Raw genomic sequence first — 20,875 nt, forward strand, 5'->3', positions numbered from 1 at the left:
ATATAGAATTTTCAAAATAATTGTTTCTGCCTTGTAAAAATTGGTACATTCTAACTTTGGGTGCCCCCACTCACCATCTTTCAAGGTTAACTGGAGATCTTTGTGGACAAAAGGAGGTGACTGACCACAGGCCTCATCTTTCTAGCCAGGTCTGTAACCTTCGAACTAATAACTTGTCTTAGTTATACCCTTAGAGCTAAAATTCAGACTGAATTATCACTAGGGGAGGAAAAATTATGTTGGCTAGTGTAGACATTATCAGGTGGCTAGATAACTGTTTTCAGCTTTGGTAGGTAAAGCAGAAAATGAGCTCACAGGGAAGGGGGTATGAAGTCACAGCAGACATCTGACCTGGGCCCTGGGTGCTGAGTGGGCAGGAATGCTATGGATTTGGATGTGGGTTAGGACAAACTCCAGTGCTCAGCACAGGAACTTTATTATTCTCCTGGAAAATAGGCACAAGACCTTGTGTGGCATGCAGGTAGTGGTAGAGCCTGGAAAGGAGGTAACACTGGTGGTGCTAGAACAAGCCTGGAAAGGAGGTGGCATGTCAGCACCTGTGTACTTATGTGACATGCAGATGGTGCTTAGGGCAAGCCTGGAAAGGAGGTGGTGTGTCAGCAGGTACTGCTGTGCTTGGAAGAGTGCAAGAACTGGAAACCAGGTTCAATCTCACATATTTCTGTTTTCAGTTGATTATATTACACAGGCTGCCTCATGCTTGGTTACAGTTGGTCTAATTGTTATGGCTTACCATGTTAGAGTCTTTTTGACATATATCAAAGTTCTTTCACAAACATGTAATTTTGCTTTCACAGTAAACCTGAGAGGAGCAAGCTGTATGTAATTACTCCATTTGGCAGATGAGGAAGGTGAGGTGAGGCTCACAGATGGCAACTAACTAACCGCATGGTCGCTTGTACCTTTGCTTTCCTCCATGATGATCTCAGAACCATTTTTGTTTGTTTGTTTGTTTTTGGAAATATTAGCTCCTTCTTCAGTCTTCTGCTCAGCTCACTGGCAGTGCTTTTGCACTTTCTTGTAATGAGTCACAAACGAGTCCAGACAAGGAGTCTAGAGTTAGAGCAAGAGAAACCAGACTTGCCTGCATGGTGGTTGTGGACATGGAGCTTCGTGTTAGCCAGGAAGAGCTGGTTTTCTCACTTTCATTTACTCAAAGAACCTTCTGCTGTTCTGGTGATCATTCTTCCTGTTTGAGAGATCCCTCTGATTTCCTTTAAGATAGTGTCTTTGGCATTTTTTCCTGAAATGCCCCTGAAGGGATATGGACTGTAGATGTGTTTGGGATGATTACAGTGGTGATAAATGGAGTAAGTAGGACAAACTGTCTGTGTTGCCGAACTTCACTCTGGACTTTGCTCCACAAGTCCCTTATACTTCTGACATGCAAGTGCCTTAGGTGTAAGACAGGAGCTACTTTACATGATTTCAAGAGTCTCTTTGAGTCCACACACTCAGCACATCTCCATACTGAATATATAAACTTATACTTAAAGTAGGAGGGCTGGCAACCCTCCAGTGGAGAAAATGATGGTCTTGGGGAATCTTAAGAACTTGACATTTTTCTCATTAATTGAGAATTCAGTGAAACAGATAATGGCAATTATATAATTAGTGTAAACCCACAATTATTAGCTAACCTTCTGATCCTGGTCCCTACTCTACTATTATGTGACCAGCACCTAATATATGACATGATCTGCTAAGTGTGTTTTGGAAATACTTTCATCAAAGATTGATGGACATCTTGACCTGCTTAGCTTCTTAAGATAATTAACTTTGTATCAAAACAGCTTGGAAATTCAAGAGGTTTAAGGATAGTTGAGAAGACACTAGTTAAAAATAAATTTTAGATTATCTTTGAGCCTAATAGATAAAATATGTCTGGGCTTCAGAATGAATACATGAAAAAAAAATTTTAAGGTATGCACCACCACACCCTGCAGATATTTCTTTCTTTGTTTATTTGAGAGGGACCATGTACCACCTTGTGCATCTGGCTTTATGTCGGAACTGGGGTATCGAACTTGGGTTCTTAGGTTTTGCAGGCAAACACCTTAACCACTAAGTCATCTTTCCAGCCCTGATTTTTTTTCTCAATTATTATTAACTTTTTCCATGATTATAAAAAACCCTCCCTCCCACTTTCCCCTTTGAAATTCCATTCTCTATCATATCCCCTCCCCATCTCAATCAGTCTCTCTTATTTTGATGTCATGGTCTTTTCCTCCTCTTATGATGGTCTTGTGTAGGTGGTGTCAGGCACTATGAGGTCATGGATATCTAGGCCATTTTATGTCTGGAGGGACCACTTTGTAAGGAGTCCTACCCTTCCTTTGGCTCTTACATTCTTTCCGCCGTCTCTTCCGCATTAGACCCTGAGCCTTGGTAGGTGTGATCGAGATGTTAGTACTCCAGTCACTTCTTTTTTTTGTTGTTTTCTTTTTGTTTTTTTTTTTTTGTTTGTTTTTATTTATTTATTTGAGAGTGACAGAGAGAGAGAGAATGGGTATGTCAGGGCTTCCACCCCCTGCAAACGAACTCCAGACACGTGTGACCCCTTGTGCATCTGGCTAACGTGGGTCCTGGGGAATCAAGCTTTGAACCGGGGTCCTTAGGCTTCGCAGGCAAGCGCTTAACCACTAAGCCATCTCTCCAGCCCTCCAGTCACTTCTTTCCAGCACTATGATACCTTCTGAGCCATCCCAAAGTCATTGCCATCTGAAAAGAGAAGATTCTCTACCCAAAGTGAGGGTAGTGTTAATAAAAGGGTATAAATATTAAGAGAAGCTCTTACTGGGCAGTTTGATAAGCATAGTATATACATTTTTCCAGACATCAGCAGATGTTACACCCCTAGGGCTCTGTTTTAAGTTTTCAGTATCAGGGATGTATTCCCTCACATAGAGTGGGCCTCCAGTCCAATTGGAGGGCAATTGGTTTCCATCATGACAGACGTGCCACTATTGCACTCGTTGCCAGCCCTGATTTTTAAAACTGCTATATTTGAATCAGGGTGACAAAGAAAGCATAAATTATATTTAATGTAGTAATGTAAACTAGAAACAAAAACAGAACAAAGCGATACAAAAATTTGTATATTAGTATTAGACTTTTCATGACTTTTTATTGTTTTAGGCCATGAAAGGGGAAGGTGAAAGTGCATCTTATTATTATTATTATTATTATTATTATTATTACCAGATATATAAATGCACACTATCAAATTCCAAATTCATGGAATTTAAGGGATTTCATGAGCACTCTATTAGTGGGAACTTGCCTTCCTTTTCTTCTGATAGTCCCTAGTACAAGTTCTCTAGGGGGGGGGAGAATAAGCCCTCTGAATGTTAAACCTACAAAGCTGTCTAGATCAGTGTTTCTATATTTTCTTTCTTTCTTTTTTTAATATTTTATTTACTTGAGAGAAAAAGAGGAAGGAAGGAAAGAAGGGAGGCAGGGAAAGACAGAGAGAAAATATGCGCATGTCAGGTCCTCTAGCTACTGTGAACAAGCTCCACATGCATGCACCACCTTAGGCATCTGGCTTTACTTGGGTACTGGAGAATCAAACCCAAGTCCATAGGCTTGGCAAGCAAGCACCAAACAGCTGAGACATCTCACCAGGCCATACATCAGTGTGCTCAAGAGAAACAAATGGATATACTGAGACCAGCATTAAAGCAAAAAGAAAATAGCAGAGAACTCTGCTTTGTGCACTCTGAGTTTTATGCATGTGTTCTGAGTCAATATAAAATGCATGTCTAAGTACTCTGAGCATGAAATTGAAGGAATACATTAATTTACTGTAAGTGAACCAACCTTTTCAGTATTTTGCTAAGGAAACTGAGTCTCTAATGGCTGACTTCAAATCCACCTCCCCGGTTTTATTGAAATAGCCAGCCAGAGTGAACTTTGGGGCTGATGTGGTGTGCTACATTGTTAGGTGGGCTTGTGATAGAAAGGAGGGCTAGGTTATTTTGAAGTACTGTGTGGTTTTGTCTGTTTTACACCTGTCTTTTTTGAATCTTATTTTGCCACTAAAATCATCTCTGTCATTCTTTATAAAATTTGGGCTTGAGTTTGTTTTCCAAAGAATAAACAAGTGCCTTGAGTCTTCTCATTTGGACAATTGCTCATCTGCATCTTAGAATTTTAACATTAATCAGAACAGAAGAATTTCAGAACAAGTAGAGAGATTCAGTTTTATGTCCAAACCAGATTTTTTATTTTGAATTGGAGAGTTGAATGCAGCATGTGGCAGCAGGTGTTGAGCTTGAATATTTGGGAAGACACTCTGGTCTTCAGTTATCTCTGTGGAGTTTTCTCAAGCATGAGTACCATATAAATGATGTGAAGGTTCTTGTTAAAGTGTAGGTTCTGCTCCAGAATCTGGCCCTTGGGGCATGTTGCTGCCGACCCTGGGACTACCTATCTACTGTGATGGCAGGCAGATAGCTCTCCATAGCAGAGTGTTCCCAGTTTCTTGATTTTAGACTCCATGCCCCTGCCTCCTATCACCAGAGTGACTGAAAGAGACCCTCTGCAGTACCCTAACCAAAGCGGGTTTAGCACTGTGTCACTTAACCTTGCATCTTCTAGCTTTTCTATGCAACTTCACTTTCCAAATCTTAAATTTCAGAAAGAACATTCTCTAAAATAGTATGTAATTTTCATTCTCAAACTATTACATGCATTTGTTCCTTCAGTTTAGTGAGGTAAGATCCACAGTTTGGGAAGCTTTCTTTGTGATATGTTGACCTCTTTGCCAAGTGAATAAAAACCACCAAGCTGTTTACATTCTTCTTTTATTTATTTTCCTTTTTTATTCCACTTTCAGTTGCCAACTAATAATGACTGCCTCAAAGCAGTTGATTTCCCTTTCCATTTTAATTGATTAGCTCTGACCCAAGCCAGATAGATACTAGGTTTGTTAGAAGCATGTGTGAGATTAATTTCACTCAGAAAGGCCTGTGTCGTGTAGGGGTTTTAAGTAGTGACAGCATCTAGAAGTTCAGTATCAGAGGAGAAAGAGCCACTTGATTTAACATTCTGAATCAGAGCTCTGGTACGAACTACTCAGTGCCTTTTTCTAGGTCCTTTTGCAACTAATTTCTATGTCTCTAACTTTGTGGTTGAGTGTTTGAAGGTGATGCATAGGGTATGGATGTATAATGCCTTAGCCTTGCAGTTAATAATAGAATTAACTGTAATAAGCAGCACTGGGATCCATCTAAAAGGGACAGGTAAACCGTTGGTAAAGACTGCCTCTCCTACATAGTATGTTTTGTTGACCTCTGCAAATGGAGGGAGCAAAAATGACAATACAGTGGAAACTCCTTATATCAGTTTTGTGGTCCAGGCTGCTAGAGATTTACAGACTGATTTCTGGTACATTATAATGCATCGTTCTCATTTGCTGATCCCTCTCCTTGTCAAGCAATCATACTGCAGATGAGTACTGTGCTTAAGCAGGGCTCTTGTCCTAAAGGGCATACTGGACAGAGGGGCAATAAGTAGTTGCTGCAGAGCAATCCAGATAGAAAGAAGTGAGATTCGATCTTCTGTTAGTCCTTCTTTATGAGTAAGTGTGTGGAGAAGACAGCAGGTGTTTTTTGTTTTCACTGGAAATTATTGGGATTCACATCTACGAAAACCATATCAGAGTTTTGTTCTGTTCCAAAGCAGAGAGAACCTGTTTGCATTTTAATTAGGTAGAAGCAGGGGTTTATCATTTTAAATAGCCTTATCATTTCTTCTGTGTTAGAAGTTGTGGATGATTTTATTCAAAATTATAACAAGATTAAATTTAGTCTTACATTTAAGTTGGATTTTGAGATCCTGAACAGGGCCCCCATCTGACATATTTTTAGTGAATTACAGAGTTAAACACTGATTATCAGATTTGCCTCATTTGAATGTTATTTTTACATCTAGGATCTGCCTTATGCCTCGGTGCACCTAGGCGTACTGGTTTAATCTGCCCTAATTAGCAGTGTTTTGTGGTCTGGGACATCCAGAGATCATTACAGAGCTAGAAAGCACTGGGATTATGGTGAAGTGAATGCATGGCTTTAGCACTCTGAGGCTTTTTTGTACCAAACTATATCTTACCTTCAAAGAGACTGAAAAAAAGAGGAAGTTAAACAACATCCCCCCCCCAGCTGTTAAATATGTTTATTATGGTTGTTTTGCTTTTGTTGATCTCTTGGTTTATAGACTAGAGGATTTTGTTTGAAATAGTTGAAAGTCAATGCTGCTAAGAGAAAGATTTTTGTCAGGAAGAAAGAGTAGATGTATCTGTTCCTACTCTGTGTTAATTGGTGCTACTTATGTAGCCAAGGAAATGAGAATAGTCCTATGTCAAAAAGAAATTTGAAATTTGTATGAATGACTCCTCCTTTCCTGTTTTTAAATCTATTTAATGTGTTGTTTATCTTATTTAAATATGCAGTAGACAAGAGAGAATGCAACTGCTGTTCCTTTAATATCAGAACTATGCGCGTTACAATAGGTGTCACTGTTTTGCTTGGTCCAATCCTGATTGGTGACTTCAGCTATTGGCTCGGAGCGCTGGCTGTCTGACTCCATCTGCAGGGCTGTAATACCTACTCTTTCTCTCCTCTTCTCCGATCCATTCACCACACAACTTCAGCCGCTGAACAGACTCACTGGGCTCGGCACATCTTGCTAAGCTAATTCAGAAAACAAGTGCTATAGCCCTGTGCCTGTCGTCTTTGCTCAGCCTAGCCGGTGCAGGTGATCTAAAAAACAGTTCTTTTATGAGCAAATAAGAGAAGCAGGAATCATGATGGGGATGTGTTTAACAGACCCAGTCCTGGATAAAACTTAAAGCCAGTTTTTATTCAACATAGTGAAAAGGTCACCTTGCCTGGCTGAGAAACGAAGCAAAAGAAGCGAAATATCAGCTTGTTGGTTTCTGTTAATGTCTTAGCTCTGGCTAACCTCTTTTTTTTTTGATGTTCGTGCCAATTTGGGATATCTAGCTCTAAAGAGAAACATACTGTACTCATGGTAGATGACAAGGAAAAGAACATGAAATGTCTTACCTTCTTCTTGATGCTTCCAGAGACAGTAAAGAACAGATCCAAAAAAAGCTCTAAGAAAGCAGATACCACCAGCACCAGCAGCAGCAGCAGCAGCAGCAACAGCAGCAAGTTGCCCCCAGTTTGTTATGAAATAATTACCTTGAAGACTAAAAAGAAGAAGAAGATGGCTGCTGATATATTTCCCCGTAAGAAGGCAGCCACCTCAAACAGCACCAGTGTCCAGCAGTACCACCAGCAGAACCTGAGCAACAATAATCTCATCCCAGCTCCCAACTGGCAGGGGCTTTACCCCACCATCAGAGAAAGGTAGGTACTCAGATGGCATATTTACCTTGAAAGTTTTCCTGTGTTGGAGTTTCTTCTTTTGCACAACCTGAAATGTATTTTGACACACATCTCTATGTTTCCTCTTCCCAGAAGCTTTGCTCGAAGTGGAAATGCGCCTTGTATCTTTTCCAAAACAGTACAGCTGTTTTCCTCCTAGATAAAAATATTTTTGCAGGCTGTAATAGTTAAGAAACAGGGCTGTGTCTGTGGAGTATAGAAGATATAAATTTTTTATTTGTGTTTAGCCTGTAAAAGTTTGTGTAACTTTTTAAAACTTGAGTTACTTTCTATATATCTGCAATGATTTCCAGCACAGTTGCTTTGTTGGATCTTTATTTGTTGTTTTGCCGTGAAGTACTGAACTGTTGCCCTTGCTTTGAATCCTTGTAGCTTTTGCATGTTGGGGAGAGGGATATTAAGACTGTGGTTGCTGTGAATTAATGAATTGCCTCTGTTTGTAGAAATGCGGTGATGTTCAATAATGATTTGATGGCAGATGTACATTTTGTGGTTGGGCCACCAGGTGGGACTCAGCGGTTGCCAGGACACAAAGTAAGCAACAGCTGCATTACCCGTTTAGTCCTGAGGTTTACAAAGAGGGACCCTCTCAGACATCCTGGAACTTGGTATGGGCAGCTTGCCGATGGCAGGCAGTGTATGTTTCACCCGATGACAGAGAAAGCGTGCCCTTTCCAAAGGGCTTTGGCCACGCTTAATTTTTTCTTTGTTTCTACTCTGTCTATCACACAAAACTATGCTTTCCTCACTCTCCAGCTATAGGAAGTTGATGTAACGGGTTTAGAAAGCCATCTGCTTACCCTTCTCATAGAAATCGTGGAGATAAGCTTATTATTTTATTTATTTTGCATTGGGGGGCCTGTGCATTAATCTGAAAGCTTTGAGATAATTAATGTAGACTTCAGCCTGAACATTTATGTTCCCTGGCAAGATACACAGTACCTTGGCTTCTTCTGAGAAGCAAGTTTAGGTACTTTACAGCCACTAACCCTGATTGCTAGGAGTTGTTTTTCTGGATTGATTTGCTGAAAACACTTTCCACTTAGTGCACGAAATAAGATTTTCCTTTCTCCACAGTATGTCCTAGCTGTTGGGAGCTCTGTGTTCCATGCAATGTTTTATGGAGAACTTGCTGAGGACAAAGATGAAATCCGTATACCAGATGTTGAACCTGCTGCTTTTCTCGCCATGCTGAAGTAAGCAGTATTTGTACGTTTGCAGAGTTTGTTTATGCCTGTTTGTGGTCTGTTGGCTTCTGAGTTAATGTAAATTCTGCAAAACAGAAAAGCAGATTCTGAAGAAAGGGGGTGCTACTTACCTTTGAAACATTTGTGGAGAAAAATACTCACATTTCACATTTCAGTATGCAAGCATTTGCAGTTGTACCTTGGCATAGGATTTGGGTGCAAGTGATCATAGAGTGATTTGACTTTTAATGACACTATTAAAAATAACTTTCTAATATAGACATTATTTAATAGAGCATGCCCTTTAAAAGCAGTGTTTACTAAAAAGTTACTAAAGAAGTACATTTTATTCCACAGTTGTAGAGTTCTAGCACCAAAGTGATTAGTGATTAGTAAGCTTTCTAAGAGTTGTTATCTCCTCACAGAAATGTGGAACTTGTTGACAGACTAATATTTGTGCACACATGTAGCATGCAAATTTGGATGATGATTCTCCAGATAAAAAAGCATTTGCTTTGGTGTTAAAGAAGTTTTTGAAGGAACTGAATAGATTCCTGTAGTTTCATGTTGATTTTTTTTTTTTTTTTAGAAAATCTTAAATTGGTAATATAGATGTAAGTTACGTATGTATTAACTTGTTTTTAAACCTCATAGGTCTTTTGCTGACTCTACTATATGTTAGTCAGGTGTATAGAATTATCTTATTTAACAAGTATTGATACCATATCATTAATGTCCAGTTACTGTGAATCATATAAATAAGGTTTTCATTGAACCTTTATTTTTTTTTGGCAAAGTAATATATAACTCACATATTGTCGCCTGCCACTCTAGGGATTTCAGTTCAGAATTGGACAGTATTCCCCAAATAGTTAAAGTACTGGTATTCATTATCTACTGCCTGCTTTAAGATAATCTGTAGTTAGTTCTAAAGGTTATAAGTGGTTAATTCTTAATCATTTTATGGTTTTGAAATCTCACTGAACTGGAGCTTTAATAGTGAGAGGCGGGGGATTGACAGGTGAGCATGTGAAGTACCATGACTGACACTACTCTAGTAGTGTCCTTGCTGGCAGGAAGTCACCTTGCTGTATGTGACAGTGTTGTACATTGTCGAGTAGAGTGCATGCTCATGCATGCGTGTTTGAGTGCACATGTGCTTGTGTGAAGTCAGCTTGCTACATGTGAAAGTGGTTTCTATTGCGTGCAGCACCATGCGTGCGTGTGTGCATGTGTGCATGCAAGAAGTCAGCTTGTCCTATGTGGCAGTGTTGTCTGTTGTTGAGGAAGTGCAGTTCAGGCTATTCGTCTCACTGCAATCAAATATAGTGTGTCCTCTTGACACTTGCACAGTCAGGATTTGTGAGCAAGACTGGCAGAGGGTTAGATCTCACCCAACTTATTTGAGTCATCATTTATCCAGTAACTTTTCTCATTTAATAGGGTGCCTGTAGCATATATTAATACAGGCTATGAAACCATTAGTGCAACCCACAAATGTAAACTGGTAAGAATAGAAATGCAGGTCACTTTGGTCCCTCCCTCTTGCACTGCGAGTAGCTGTAGTGCTGAAAAGCCATGACTCCTTTCCTGAGACTTCTAACAACAGAGCTCCAAATAATGGCATGTTCCTGGATATGTACCCTGGCCCTGGTCTTTGGTCAAGACATACCTGAGCTGTAGGTATGTTGTCAAGTGGGCTTGCCATGGTGGCTCATCTGGCCTGTCAGAGAAGAACAGTATTTCCTGAGAGCAGCGAGGCATTCCATTTGTGACTGTGTGCACTTTTCTCTCAATGTCCTGGTATGTAGTTTCTGATAAAAGTCATTCTTTTTATTGGGCGTGGTGGCACACACACTAAGGAGGCAGAGGTAGGAGGATCACTGTGAGTTCAAGGCTGCCCTGAGACTACATAATGAATTCTAGGTCAACCTGGGCTACAGTAAGATCCTACCTCAACAATCAAAATGTAAAGAAAGGAATAAACAGGCATTCTTGATTTCTTAAACTAGGTATGTTTTAGTAGCAGGAAATAAAATCACAAGAAAAACTTCAGCTAAAGTACTATGTTTTAGCAAGAAAAATTTTAAAGTTAAATATCAGTATTCATTTACATAGTTCTCACTGACTTTTTCTTATATCATTCATGTAATGTGAGAGAACAGGTGAGTTTGACGTTTACATACTATTTTGGGACCCTTCACCATTCCCCAAACACTAAGAAGTGTTTCCTTTCCTGAGATAGGCACGGCCCACAGAAGCATAAAAATGATGTACCTTCAGCTTTCTGCTTTACTTTTAAGTAATGCTGATGGAAATAATGTATTTTTTAATCCAGAAAGTGAAAAGAATATGTGGGAAGAATAAAAAGAATAGAAGTTTAGAGTTAAAACAGGTAAAAGGTCTGTTGGATTCTGAGTTAACTAGAAGACAGTATTGAAGCCTATATTTAACAACATATTGAATTGAAAGTACTTCACTTATTAATACCAGGTTTTAGTTTGCTTTTCAAAAATCAGGAGTTAGATTGTAAAATATTTTTGTGTTCATATGATGAATATACTGAAAAAGTTATAGAGAAACTATATATTTTGTTCCTAGTACATTGGAAGTAGGAATTCTTTGAGTTAATATACTATATATAATAGAATATTTGCTGGTTTTTGTAACCTGTCTCTTGATGTGTGGTCTTCTGTCAGATAGTTACTGTATCTTCTATTTTGTTAAGAATATACTGGATTCATCCTTATAAGCCAAAGGATAGAATGATACTACAAAGTTAATGCTGTTAGTTAGTTATGTAAACTTACAAACTAATAAGACTGTATTTCAGATGTGGTTTTAACCATGGTTTTTGTAATAACTGTCACATAGATGATATTCTTGGATAAACTTGAAAATAGTAGCTTCTTTACTGACTGGACATACCCATTTTGTGAAAACTCCACTTACATGTTGCATGCTTCCTTCCAGATACATCTATTGTGATGAAATTGACTTAGCTGCTGACACAGTGCTGGCCACCTTGTATGCTGCCAAAAAGTACATAGTCCCTCACCTGGCCAGAGCCTGTGTGAATTTCTTGGAGACCAGCCTGAGTGCCAAGAACGCCTGTGTGCTGCTCTCCCAGAGCTGCCTATTTGAGGAGCCAGACCTGACACAGAGATGCTGGGAGGTGATCGATGCCCAGGCCGAGCTAGCGCTCAAGTCTGAGGGATTCTGCGACATTGACTTCCAGACACTAGAAAGTATCCTTCGCAGGGAAACTCTGAATGCCAAAGAAATTGTAGTTTTTGAAGCAGCCCTCAACTGGGCTGAAGTAGAATGCCAGCGACAAGATCTGGCCTTGAGTATTGAAAACAAACGCAAGGTCCTAGGAAAGGCCCTTTACTTGATCCGCATCCCTACCATGGCCCTGGATGACTTTGCAAATGGTGCTGCGCAGTCAGGAGTATTGACTCTCAATGAGACCAACGACATCTTCCTTTGGTACACTGCATCCAAAAAGCCTGAACTGCAGTTTGTGAGCAAAGCCCGCAAGGGCCTTGTGCCCCAGCGCTGTCACCGTTTTCAGTCTTGTGCCTATCGGAGCAACCAGTGGCGCTACCGGGGTCGCTGTGACAGCATCCAGTTCGCAGTGGATAAAAGGGTATTCATTGCTGGCTTCGGGCTTTACGGCTCCAGCTGTGGCTCAGCAGAGTACAGCGCCAAGATTGAACTCAAGCGTCAGGGTGTTGTACTGGGGCAGAACCTGAGCAAGTACTTCTCAGATGGATCCAGTAGTACCTTCCCTGTGTGGTTTGAGTACCCAGTGCAGATTGAGCCAGACACCTTCTACACGGCCAGCGTGATACTGGACGGCAATGAACTCAGCTACTTTGGGCAAGAAGGCATGACGGAAGTTCAGTGTGGCAAAGTGACTGTCCAGTTTCAGTGCTCTTCAGATAGCACAAATGGCACTGGGGTACAGGGAGGGCAGATCCCTGAACTTATATTCTATGCTTGAACCTTTCTTCCTTCCCCAAGCACTGAGGGGTGTCCATCCACCTCCTCCTTGCCCGATGCTTAGCTCATCTGCACACATGTGATCATCGCAGGTAATTTGTAATGAATGAAGCAGTAGGCAGTTTCTAATTTCAACCTTTTAATTATGTACAGGCAAAAATTCAGCATTCCGCTTTTAACAATCTGCTTAGAAGAGCCACGTTCTTACTGCGCCTTTGTGGTTTTGAAATCGGTCTGTGCAGCTGGGGAGCCCTCCACTCCTCCCAGTGTTCCACTGACCTCAGTTTTGTACCTCTGAAGAAGATTTTGTATCACCTTAAATTTCCTTTTGGATTTCGTTTGATAAATGGAAACCTGAAATCTAAATGACATCCAATTATTTTTAAACAGAACCCCCCCTCCCCTCATAAAAGAAAAACAGGGAAACATCATTGTACAATTTCTAGAGAAAGGAGTCATGTTTGGCTCTTCATTCCTTCTAAACTAGTTGTTTTGGGCTTTGCTCTTTTATTCTAAGTTCATATACTTGTTACATATTGAACAATTCACAGTGTCTATGTAAAATAGGAAAGTAAGGGATTGGATGCGTGTTCAGGCCATGACCTCTGCTACAAAACATATTGATATTCTTTTAGTTTAGAATTCAGGACATAATGCAGACACCACCTTCAGATGTGAGGGAATTACAGACTTACTGTTAATACAGAAAAGTTCCAAGCCTTGTGCTAAATTTACATAGAAGAGTTTAAGAAGGAAGCCTAAAAATGTCCTGTATGGCAGGTAGCACAACCAATGGCCGTAAAAAGGAAGCTTTAAAATGTCCTATAAAACAGGTAGCCCAACAACGACAGTAGATAACATAGTTTGAAAAGCTACCGTTTCTTGCCAGGAAGCTTTGGCTTCCCCACAATTAGCTTATTGCTTCAGTTGAACTGTGTATAGGATTCCTGACCCTGCTCTCAACAGTAAGAGGACCAAACAGATCTGTAGAGGAAACAGTTGTGTAGCACTACATGTTAATGTGTAAAATACTTTTTATTTCTTTTCAATGTGAAGCATTCATCACCTTATTTGTGGATTTTAGTCTGTGCTGTTCCTGGACTGCTAGAACCTGGTCTCTGGCCACCCTAAAGTGCCTGTCTGTGCCTGCAGGCTTTAAGAGTGGTCAGAGCGACACACCTGGTTACACCTAGTCACTGCATCCACATCACGTGCAGCTCTTACTGTCCATAATACAGTGAGCAGAGGGGGAAATCCTCATCCAAAACTTCTCTTTCGTTGATGGCTTATGTTGGCTTTGTGCCTATGACCCTGGCATTGTCCATTGTGGTCACTCCGGCTGAAGTATCCATGTGTTTCTGGGCAACTTTTCTGCTCAGTGTGATCCTGAGATGGCTCCCCGCCACCCAGAGTGTGGTCCCCGGCCGCCTCCTTCTCCTGCTTCAGAAGCCTCAGGCTGGCTTGTCTGGAGCAGGGGTTAGTCTGGGGTGTGTGTGCCTGTGCTACATGCACATGCAGCTGTGTTTGCCGACTCAGGAACTGCCTCCTCCCTGCCTGGCTAGTGACAGGTGGGACAGGAATAGTCCCCCTGCTGGTTCCAGCAAGGCCCCAGGAGTGACTGCCCTTGCTCTCTGTGCTTCTGGGCCACTTCTTCCTCTGCAGACATGGGCTTGCTGCCTTAAGCCAGCTTCCCTGGTAGAGGAGAACACTGGATTATGGGAAATGTTTTAATTATTTTGCCATTAGCTATCTGTTAGAGTAGGTGACTGAAAGCTGTCATTGGTGACTTGATGAGTACTCCCAAGACAGTTTTCCAGCATTATCTAACAGTTATTTTCCTAGGAGGGAGATTATGGTTTTGGTAAAGCATCAGTGAAGTAAAGGTACATTTTCAGTTTAAAAATACTGCTATAAAGGTTTTTATTTTTAAATTATGGTTAAACATTTCTGTAACTCACAGCTACCATATAGATGGTAGGCCTGACCAGAAGGCACTTGTTTTTAAGCCTGAAGAGAAGTTACTTAGTTTAGTACTGATTTTTGTCCTGTCAGATAGTGGAGCTGGGTATGATAGCCTTAGAGGGGCAGCATCCCTTCCCTACTCACTGCCAGTGCGCTTATGACTGAGCTGCCCTCACAGCTAGCCAATGGCCAGACGAAAGCCCGACATCCTGGTCACTGGGTAGAAGAACTTAATTTTATGTTAATTATTATCATGTTTTTGTTTGTTTGTTTGTTTTAAAAGACACATCATTTGATTAGTCTGTGCCAAGTACTATGAGTAAAATTGGAAACTTGTGAGTAGGGTAAGAGATTTTTATGAAACTATTCTTTCTTCATTTTCAGCAAAATGGAATGAAAGTGAATGCACTTGCTTTGTTTTCTTTGGTGATTTTGAGTCTTGTAGCTTTTGAAAGTAGAAACTTATTCTGACAAGGCAGGCAGCTCTAGTGCATAAACAACTTCATTAAGCAGAATGTGCTGTAGACGCTTTTCCCACCTCACCTGGCAGTACTTGTCATTGTTCATACCGGGAATAAGGGGAACTAGGCTAGCAGTTCTAATGTAACATTCTTTAATCATATCTTAAAATACTATTTAAGTAAATGGTCTAATTTCTACATAATTATTGCACTGAACTGTCTTTTTCATTTTTTAAGGTGTTTAAATAAGCTCAGCTAATTCAAGACACTGGCCGCTTGTGTACCAGTGTGCTTGGCATTAGCAGTGTGCAGCATTATTTATGAAGGAAAGTATATAAATATGAAGTACCTCATGTTGAATGTTATTGTACTGTATTTTTAATGTAACAGTGCAGATCTTGTTAGACAAATGAATGTGTATAATCATGTTAAATGCAAATAAAATAAAACTGGTTCATAGGTTTGTTTTCTTGGCATTTTTGTTATTCCCATGAATAGTAAATATTCATTCCAGTATTTTTGGTGCCATTGCTTTTTACACATACAGTTTCACAGGAGCAAACACAATATTTGATTCCTAAAGAAGGAAACATTTGAGGCAAAAGCATAAGACAACAATGAGTATGTTGACCATTTGCATTATTTAAGGCCTGACTAGTTATTGAGAGGGAGTGAATGAACATGTTTATATACCTGTTATGAAATGTGTGGTTGGCTGGTATTCCCAGTCTCTACTCACTCAAATGTCTGGCTTTCTTATGACAAGAGGGGTTACATTTTACAGCTTCTGGTAGACCTGTGCTGCAGCTTCCTGCTGTGTCATAGTAACTTGGGTCTAGGAGTAAAAAAGAAGCTGCTAAATGAGAATTTTAAATGATTGTTATATATTCCCTTAACTTTCCATTATATTTTTCTTTGTCATGTACATGTGAAACATTGATACCCACATATTCATACATAATTATGCACATGTACATTTTTATTAACATATTTTGTATGTATATATCATGTGTTGGTACCCTTTTCCCTTGTCCTTGACCCTATTCTGCTGGGGACCCTCCTCCTTGGGATTGCAGGTATTTTCCATGGGGTTGTAGCCCATATGTTGTGGGAGCAGCAGTCAGTTTGTCGGGGAGGCAGTGCCTCTGGGTATGATGTCTCAGTCTATGGCTCTTAAATTATTTCTTCCCCCTCTTCTGCAAAATTCTCTGAGCCATGGTGAGTATATTTTAACTCTTCTTATCCCACTTAAACTAAGTAGACTTCACTCTCTGTTAGAGAATCTTTTTCTTTTTCAGAAGGTAGTGAGACCTGAGAAGATAAACTACCCCTCATACTTCAGCCAGCTCACAGCTGAAACCACAGAGCAATTGGAGAGATGAACTTCCTTGATGAACATGACAGCTCCAGGGTGGAGATAGACCCTGAGGAGATACTGAAGATGTACTTTTGTTTTGTTTTGTTTGTTTTTGTTTTGTTTTGTTTTGTTTTTCAAAGTATTGTCTCCCTCTAGCCCAGGCTGACCTGGAATTCACTATGTAGTCTCAAGGTAGCCTCAAACTCGTAGTGATCCTCTTACCTCTGCCTCCCTAGTGTTGGGATTAAAGGCATGAATCACCAGGCCCAGTTTATATGTATCTTTTTTCTCTACATCGCTCTAATGCTCTTGTATTAGAATTTATTGTGAACCCTTATATATTTGAATAGCTCCTTCATATCCTTGATTTCTTTTTGCTGTGTACCTACTTAAAATTTTTTTGGGGGGATTATTCCAAGGTGTAAGAAAATGAACACCCCATCCTCATCAGCTTTTAATCAGTTACAGTATGAATTGCAAAGATCTTTATTCTACCAGAGTCTAGCCCATTATCTACTGTCTGTTTAAACTTAATCCACATGTTTGTTTCCATTATCCCAAGACATTTGGGAATGTACCTCTTCTACCATTGAGACTCAAGGTTAAGTTCTCACTGAAATTACATCTTCCCTCTTGACTGTCTGGCTTGCCTGTGAAGTCTGTGAAGACCAGGGACTTAGAAGAAAACTGGAAAGTAGAAACAAAATGGTTAGAAAACCAGGACCCTAACAAGCAAATAGTAGCTGAAAAATTGGTATGTTCGAGCAGGGTTTTGAGTACCTTTGAGGAGTTTCAGTAGAAAATAAGCATGGTTTTTGGATTTCTAATTAATATACTTTTTCAATTTCTCTTTTGAGCCATTTTCATTTACTGACCAGCTATTTCTTGTGCTCTATTTTACCCTCTACGTTTCCAAATATGTATTCTGTATATTCTAACAACTATTGCTGGAGAAATTTGTCAAAGAGAGAATCTACTCATTTATTTCTTCCACCACCTGGCAGTGGGAAAAACATTTGTCAGTCAGGAATTTCCCAGCATTGCTTATGGCAGGCAGGATAGAAGGAGCCGTGAGGAAGAGATGGGTACCACCGCTGTGTCATGGCAGGAAGCAGTGTAACACTCCGACATCTGTCCATGGCTTTCCAAGAAATATTTGAGAACCACCTTTTCCTCATTTGGCTCTGTTGCCCTTTCTAAACTTTTCTGAAGGGGTGGATTGTGAATTCCATCTCTGCATCCTGTGGCCTTATTATTATCTATTTGGCTATATTAGTGTCCAGTGGAAAGATTTTTACTTGCAAACACTACTACAAATTTTTGATTTCTAAAACATCCCTAAGCTCAAGGAAGGTAGGTAAAACAACTTTTCATATCTGTGCTTTAAGTCTGTATCATAGGACATAATTGTTACCCTTAAGACTGCTGGCACTTGCTAACTTGTTCTCTTATTTCCCTGTAGGCTGATGAGAAAATAAAGTAGGGAAGTTAAAAGTTGCTTCAAGGATGATGTCCTTTTTCATTTAAGGTGACAACTATATAAAAGTTAAGGCATGTGTTTTGTTTTTATTACTTTGTTGAACAATTTTATAATGTAATGACTTATCTTTTATGTCCATTGTTTCATTGCTGCTTTCGTAGAATGGAATAATGCCAGAGGGAAATAAAAATCATAAGAGTGCCCTTGTTAATTTTGAACATGGAATACTATAATAAATCTGAGAGTAGCATATTGCATGAAGAATGTTTTGTGAGAAGCTAGAAAATTCTGAGATAATATTTTGATAATGTCACAATTTTCACTGGGGCTATGCAGTTCACATTTTCCTTCCTAAAGTACTGTGCTCAAAAATATAGTCAAAAGAAAGATAATGACTATTTACGGAAGATCAAATGATCTTCCAAAGCTTGAAGCGAGTCCCACTTTCAGCTGTACTGTAGAATACTTGAAAACTGAGACATTCTATGCATCTTATGGAAATCTCATTTTAGTGCTTGTCTTAAATCACTTCAGTATCCCTTATTGCAGAGATGAAACAATGCACTGAACCTTAGCCAATTCAAAATTAAAACTTGTAGATATTCACTCCTAAGGAAAAATTGCATTCTAAGAATATATTGGAGGCATTAATGGGCCAGAGAATAGTTATAGTGTGTCTAGCTTCCCACAAGTCAGAGGGCTTAATGAGTCATTCAAAGGATTAACCCACCTTTCATTTACTCATTGATCTTTTTATTGATGTTTTGCTTCATCTTAGGCAGTCAGAACTTCAGTGTCAGCTTAAAGTTTGTGGTGCAGGCAGCATAGGACTGCTCTACTGTGTGTTGCAGAAGAATTAGATGCTGGGACCTAATATAGTAGGTCTGGTCATGGATACAATGCTGCTGCTCCAGACTCCAGATCACCAGGTAAGGTAGACGGAAGGAGACTAGGGGAGGGGGCCTTACGGGTACAAATAAGATCAAAGTATAGGGTAGAAGAGGAATGCTGGGACTTGCAGCCATTAGAAAGAGGCATGCAGCTTCAGATGGAAGAGGAAAGACTACTTGAGTTGGGCATTGAAAGTCAGTTTAAAATTATCTAGATGAAGGTGGTAAATTAGCAAGTTGTACTAGAAAGCTGGGAAATTCTGGGAGAAATAGTGAGCTAGAATGGGACAGCCCAAGGTGGTTCCAGTAAAGGTCCAGTTAAATGAACTTGTCAGGTTTGGAAAAGGGTGCTGAACCAGCAGTTGCAGGAAACAACACTCCATGTATTAGACTAAGTTAGATGAGATAACCATTTGGTGTTTTAGAACCTCAAGGGTAGATGGGATCCAGCTGGAGGCCAGAGGAAGTTCCACCTCAGAATATGCAAAGAAATGGGCAGGGGATGGCAAAAAGAATGAAGATTCTAGAAGTGTGGAATGTATAATGTGTGGTAAGATTTTGTACTGTCCACTTTTAGAGTCTTGGTGAAAATGGTGTGAAACCTCTTGCATTACATTGATACTTATGGACCAGGAATGGAACCAGTTTTGTCTGAACCCACACAGTTGTTTTATAGATGCCCATTTAGCATCCCTCTTATGTTCTTATAGGAAGACGGTAAAGAGTAGACACAGTGTGGTGCAAAGCTTGGAGTAGAGCTGTCATCTAAATTTAATCCTTGGGTCAGGCTACATGTGACCTTGAGCAAGTCACCCACCTCTCAGAGGGAACATCCCGTCTCTCAAGAAGGAAGGTGATGAGAAGAATGCCTTCCTCACAGAGTTACGTTGTGACAACTAAATTGCCTTCTTAAAGCACTTATAACAGTACTTGGGGAACAGAAACTGCCTTTCTGCCATCTGGGTATTAAGTGAAACAAAATACAACAGGTCACTAACTGAACCCATGAACTTTCCTCATCTGTGTGTCTGTGCTCTTCATTTACACAGGCCATACTGTCAATGCAGACAATTGGAAAAAGTCTTGATGCTGTTATTTCATGTCCTTATGTTCAAAGGCTACCCAGATGCAGATGCAAAGGCCTGTACTGAGGGATCATATGTTAACCAGATTTCTAAGACGTATTTTAATTATGTCATATTAATGATTTATTGTGTAGATGGTTCTCACACCTCAGATACCTACTCTGCTAGGATTCTGCAGAATATTTGAACAGCTGGAGGAGTCTGCATAAAAAAGTTCTTGAGGGTCAGGGAGATGGCTCAATGATTAAAGGTGCTTGCTTGCAAAGCCTGATGGCTGGGTTTGATTCCTCAGTAACCATGTGAAGCCAGACACACAAAGTGGCACATGTTTATCTAATTTGCAGTGGCAGGAGGCCCTGGTATGCCTTTCTCTCTCTCTCTCTCTCTCTCTCTCTCTCTCTCTCTCTCTCTCTCTCACACACACACACACACACACACACGAGAATAAAGAATTCTTGAGAAACTGGGCAAAAGGAGGCCATTTTGCAAGTTAAAAAAATATTAATTTTAGTTTAACCTTTTGTTTTTGTGGTCAGTAGCCTTAGGTGATTTTTGATAGAACTCCAAATATTTTGCAGTTAAAACCAGCATTAGCATGAAAATTATTTTTTTTGTGTGTTAGAAGCAGCTCTGACCTTTACTGTGAGTGATATGAATGTTACAGGAGTGTTTGATGAATTATGTTTATTCAAATAAACACAGGTGTGTATGAAACACTGGTGCTTGTGGCTCTGGCACCTCACATTTCACCTGTGTCTTCTCCAGGAATGGTCCCCCTCTCTTCTGCCTCACTAGTCTTCCAGCCATTGAAGGCACACCATTTCCAAGGGTGCTGACATCTGGAAATTAGTTTCTGATTCTGTCCCCTCTGCTATTTTACCGAAGAAATTCTTAGGACCATCATTCCCCCTAGATTTGAATTAAGGAGGTTGGGGTAGCAGTGCATGGATGTGGTGCCAAGCAGGTCATCAGGATTCTAAAATTCCTGAAAGGATGAGAGCTCCTGTGGTTA

At 40.1% G+C, this 20,875-nt stretch overlaps 1 protein-coding gene across 2 annotated transcripts in view; it reads left to right on the forward strand.

The window, feature by feature from the left end:
* Btbd3 (BTB domain containing 3) overlaps window positions 1-15,510 on the forward strand; it is a 29,683-nt gene extending 14,173 nt beyond the window's left edge. For both annotated transcript variants that reach the window (XM_045156475.1, XM_045156474.1), the window contains exons 2-5: window positions 7,112-7,397; window positions 7,880-7,970; window positions 8,514-8,632; window positions 11,597-15,510. In XM_045156475.1, the coding sequence (XP_045012410.1) occupies window positions 7,255-7,397; window positions 7,880-7,970; window positions 8,514-8,632; window positions 11,597-12,629 (1,386 nt within the window). In that variant the 5' untranslated portion in view covers window positions 7,112-7,254 and the 3' untranslated portion in view covers window positions 12,630-15,510. The remainder of the gene's footprint in view (window positions 1-7,111; window positions 7,398-7,879; window positions 7,971-8,513; window positions 8,633-11,596) is intronic.
* Window positions 15,511-20,875: the final 5,365 nt, after the last annotated feature.

This window comes from Jaculus jaculus, chromosome 8 (assembly GCF_020740685.1).
Source record: "Jaculus jaculus isolate mJacJac1 chromosome 8, mJacJac1.mat.Y.cur, whole genome shotgun sequence".
Lineage (NCBI taxonomy): Eukaryota > Metazoa > Chordata > Mammalia > Rodentia > Dipodidae > Jaculus > Jaculus jaculus.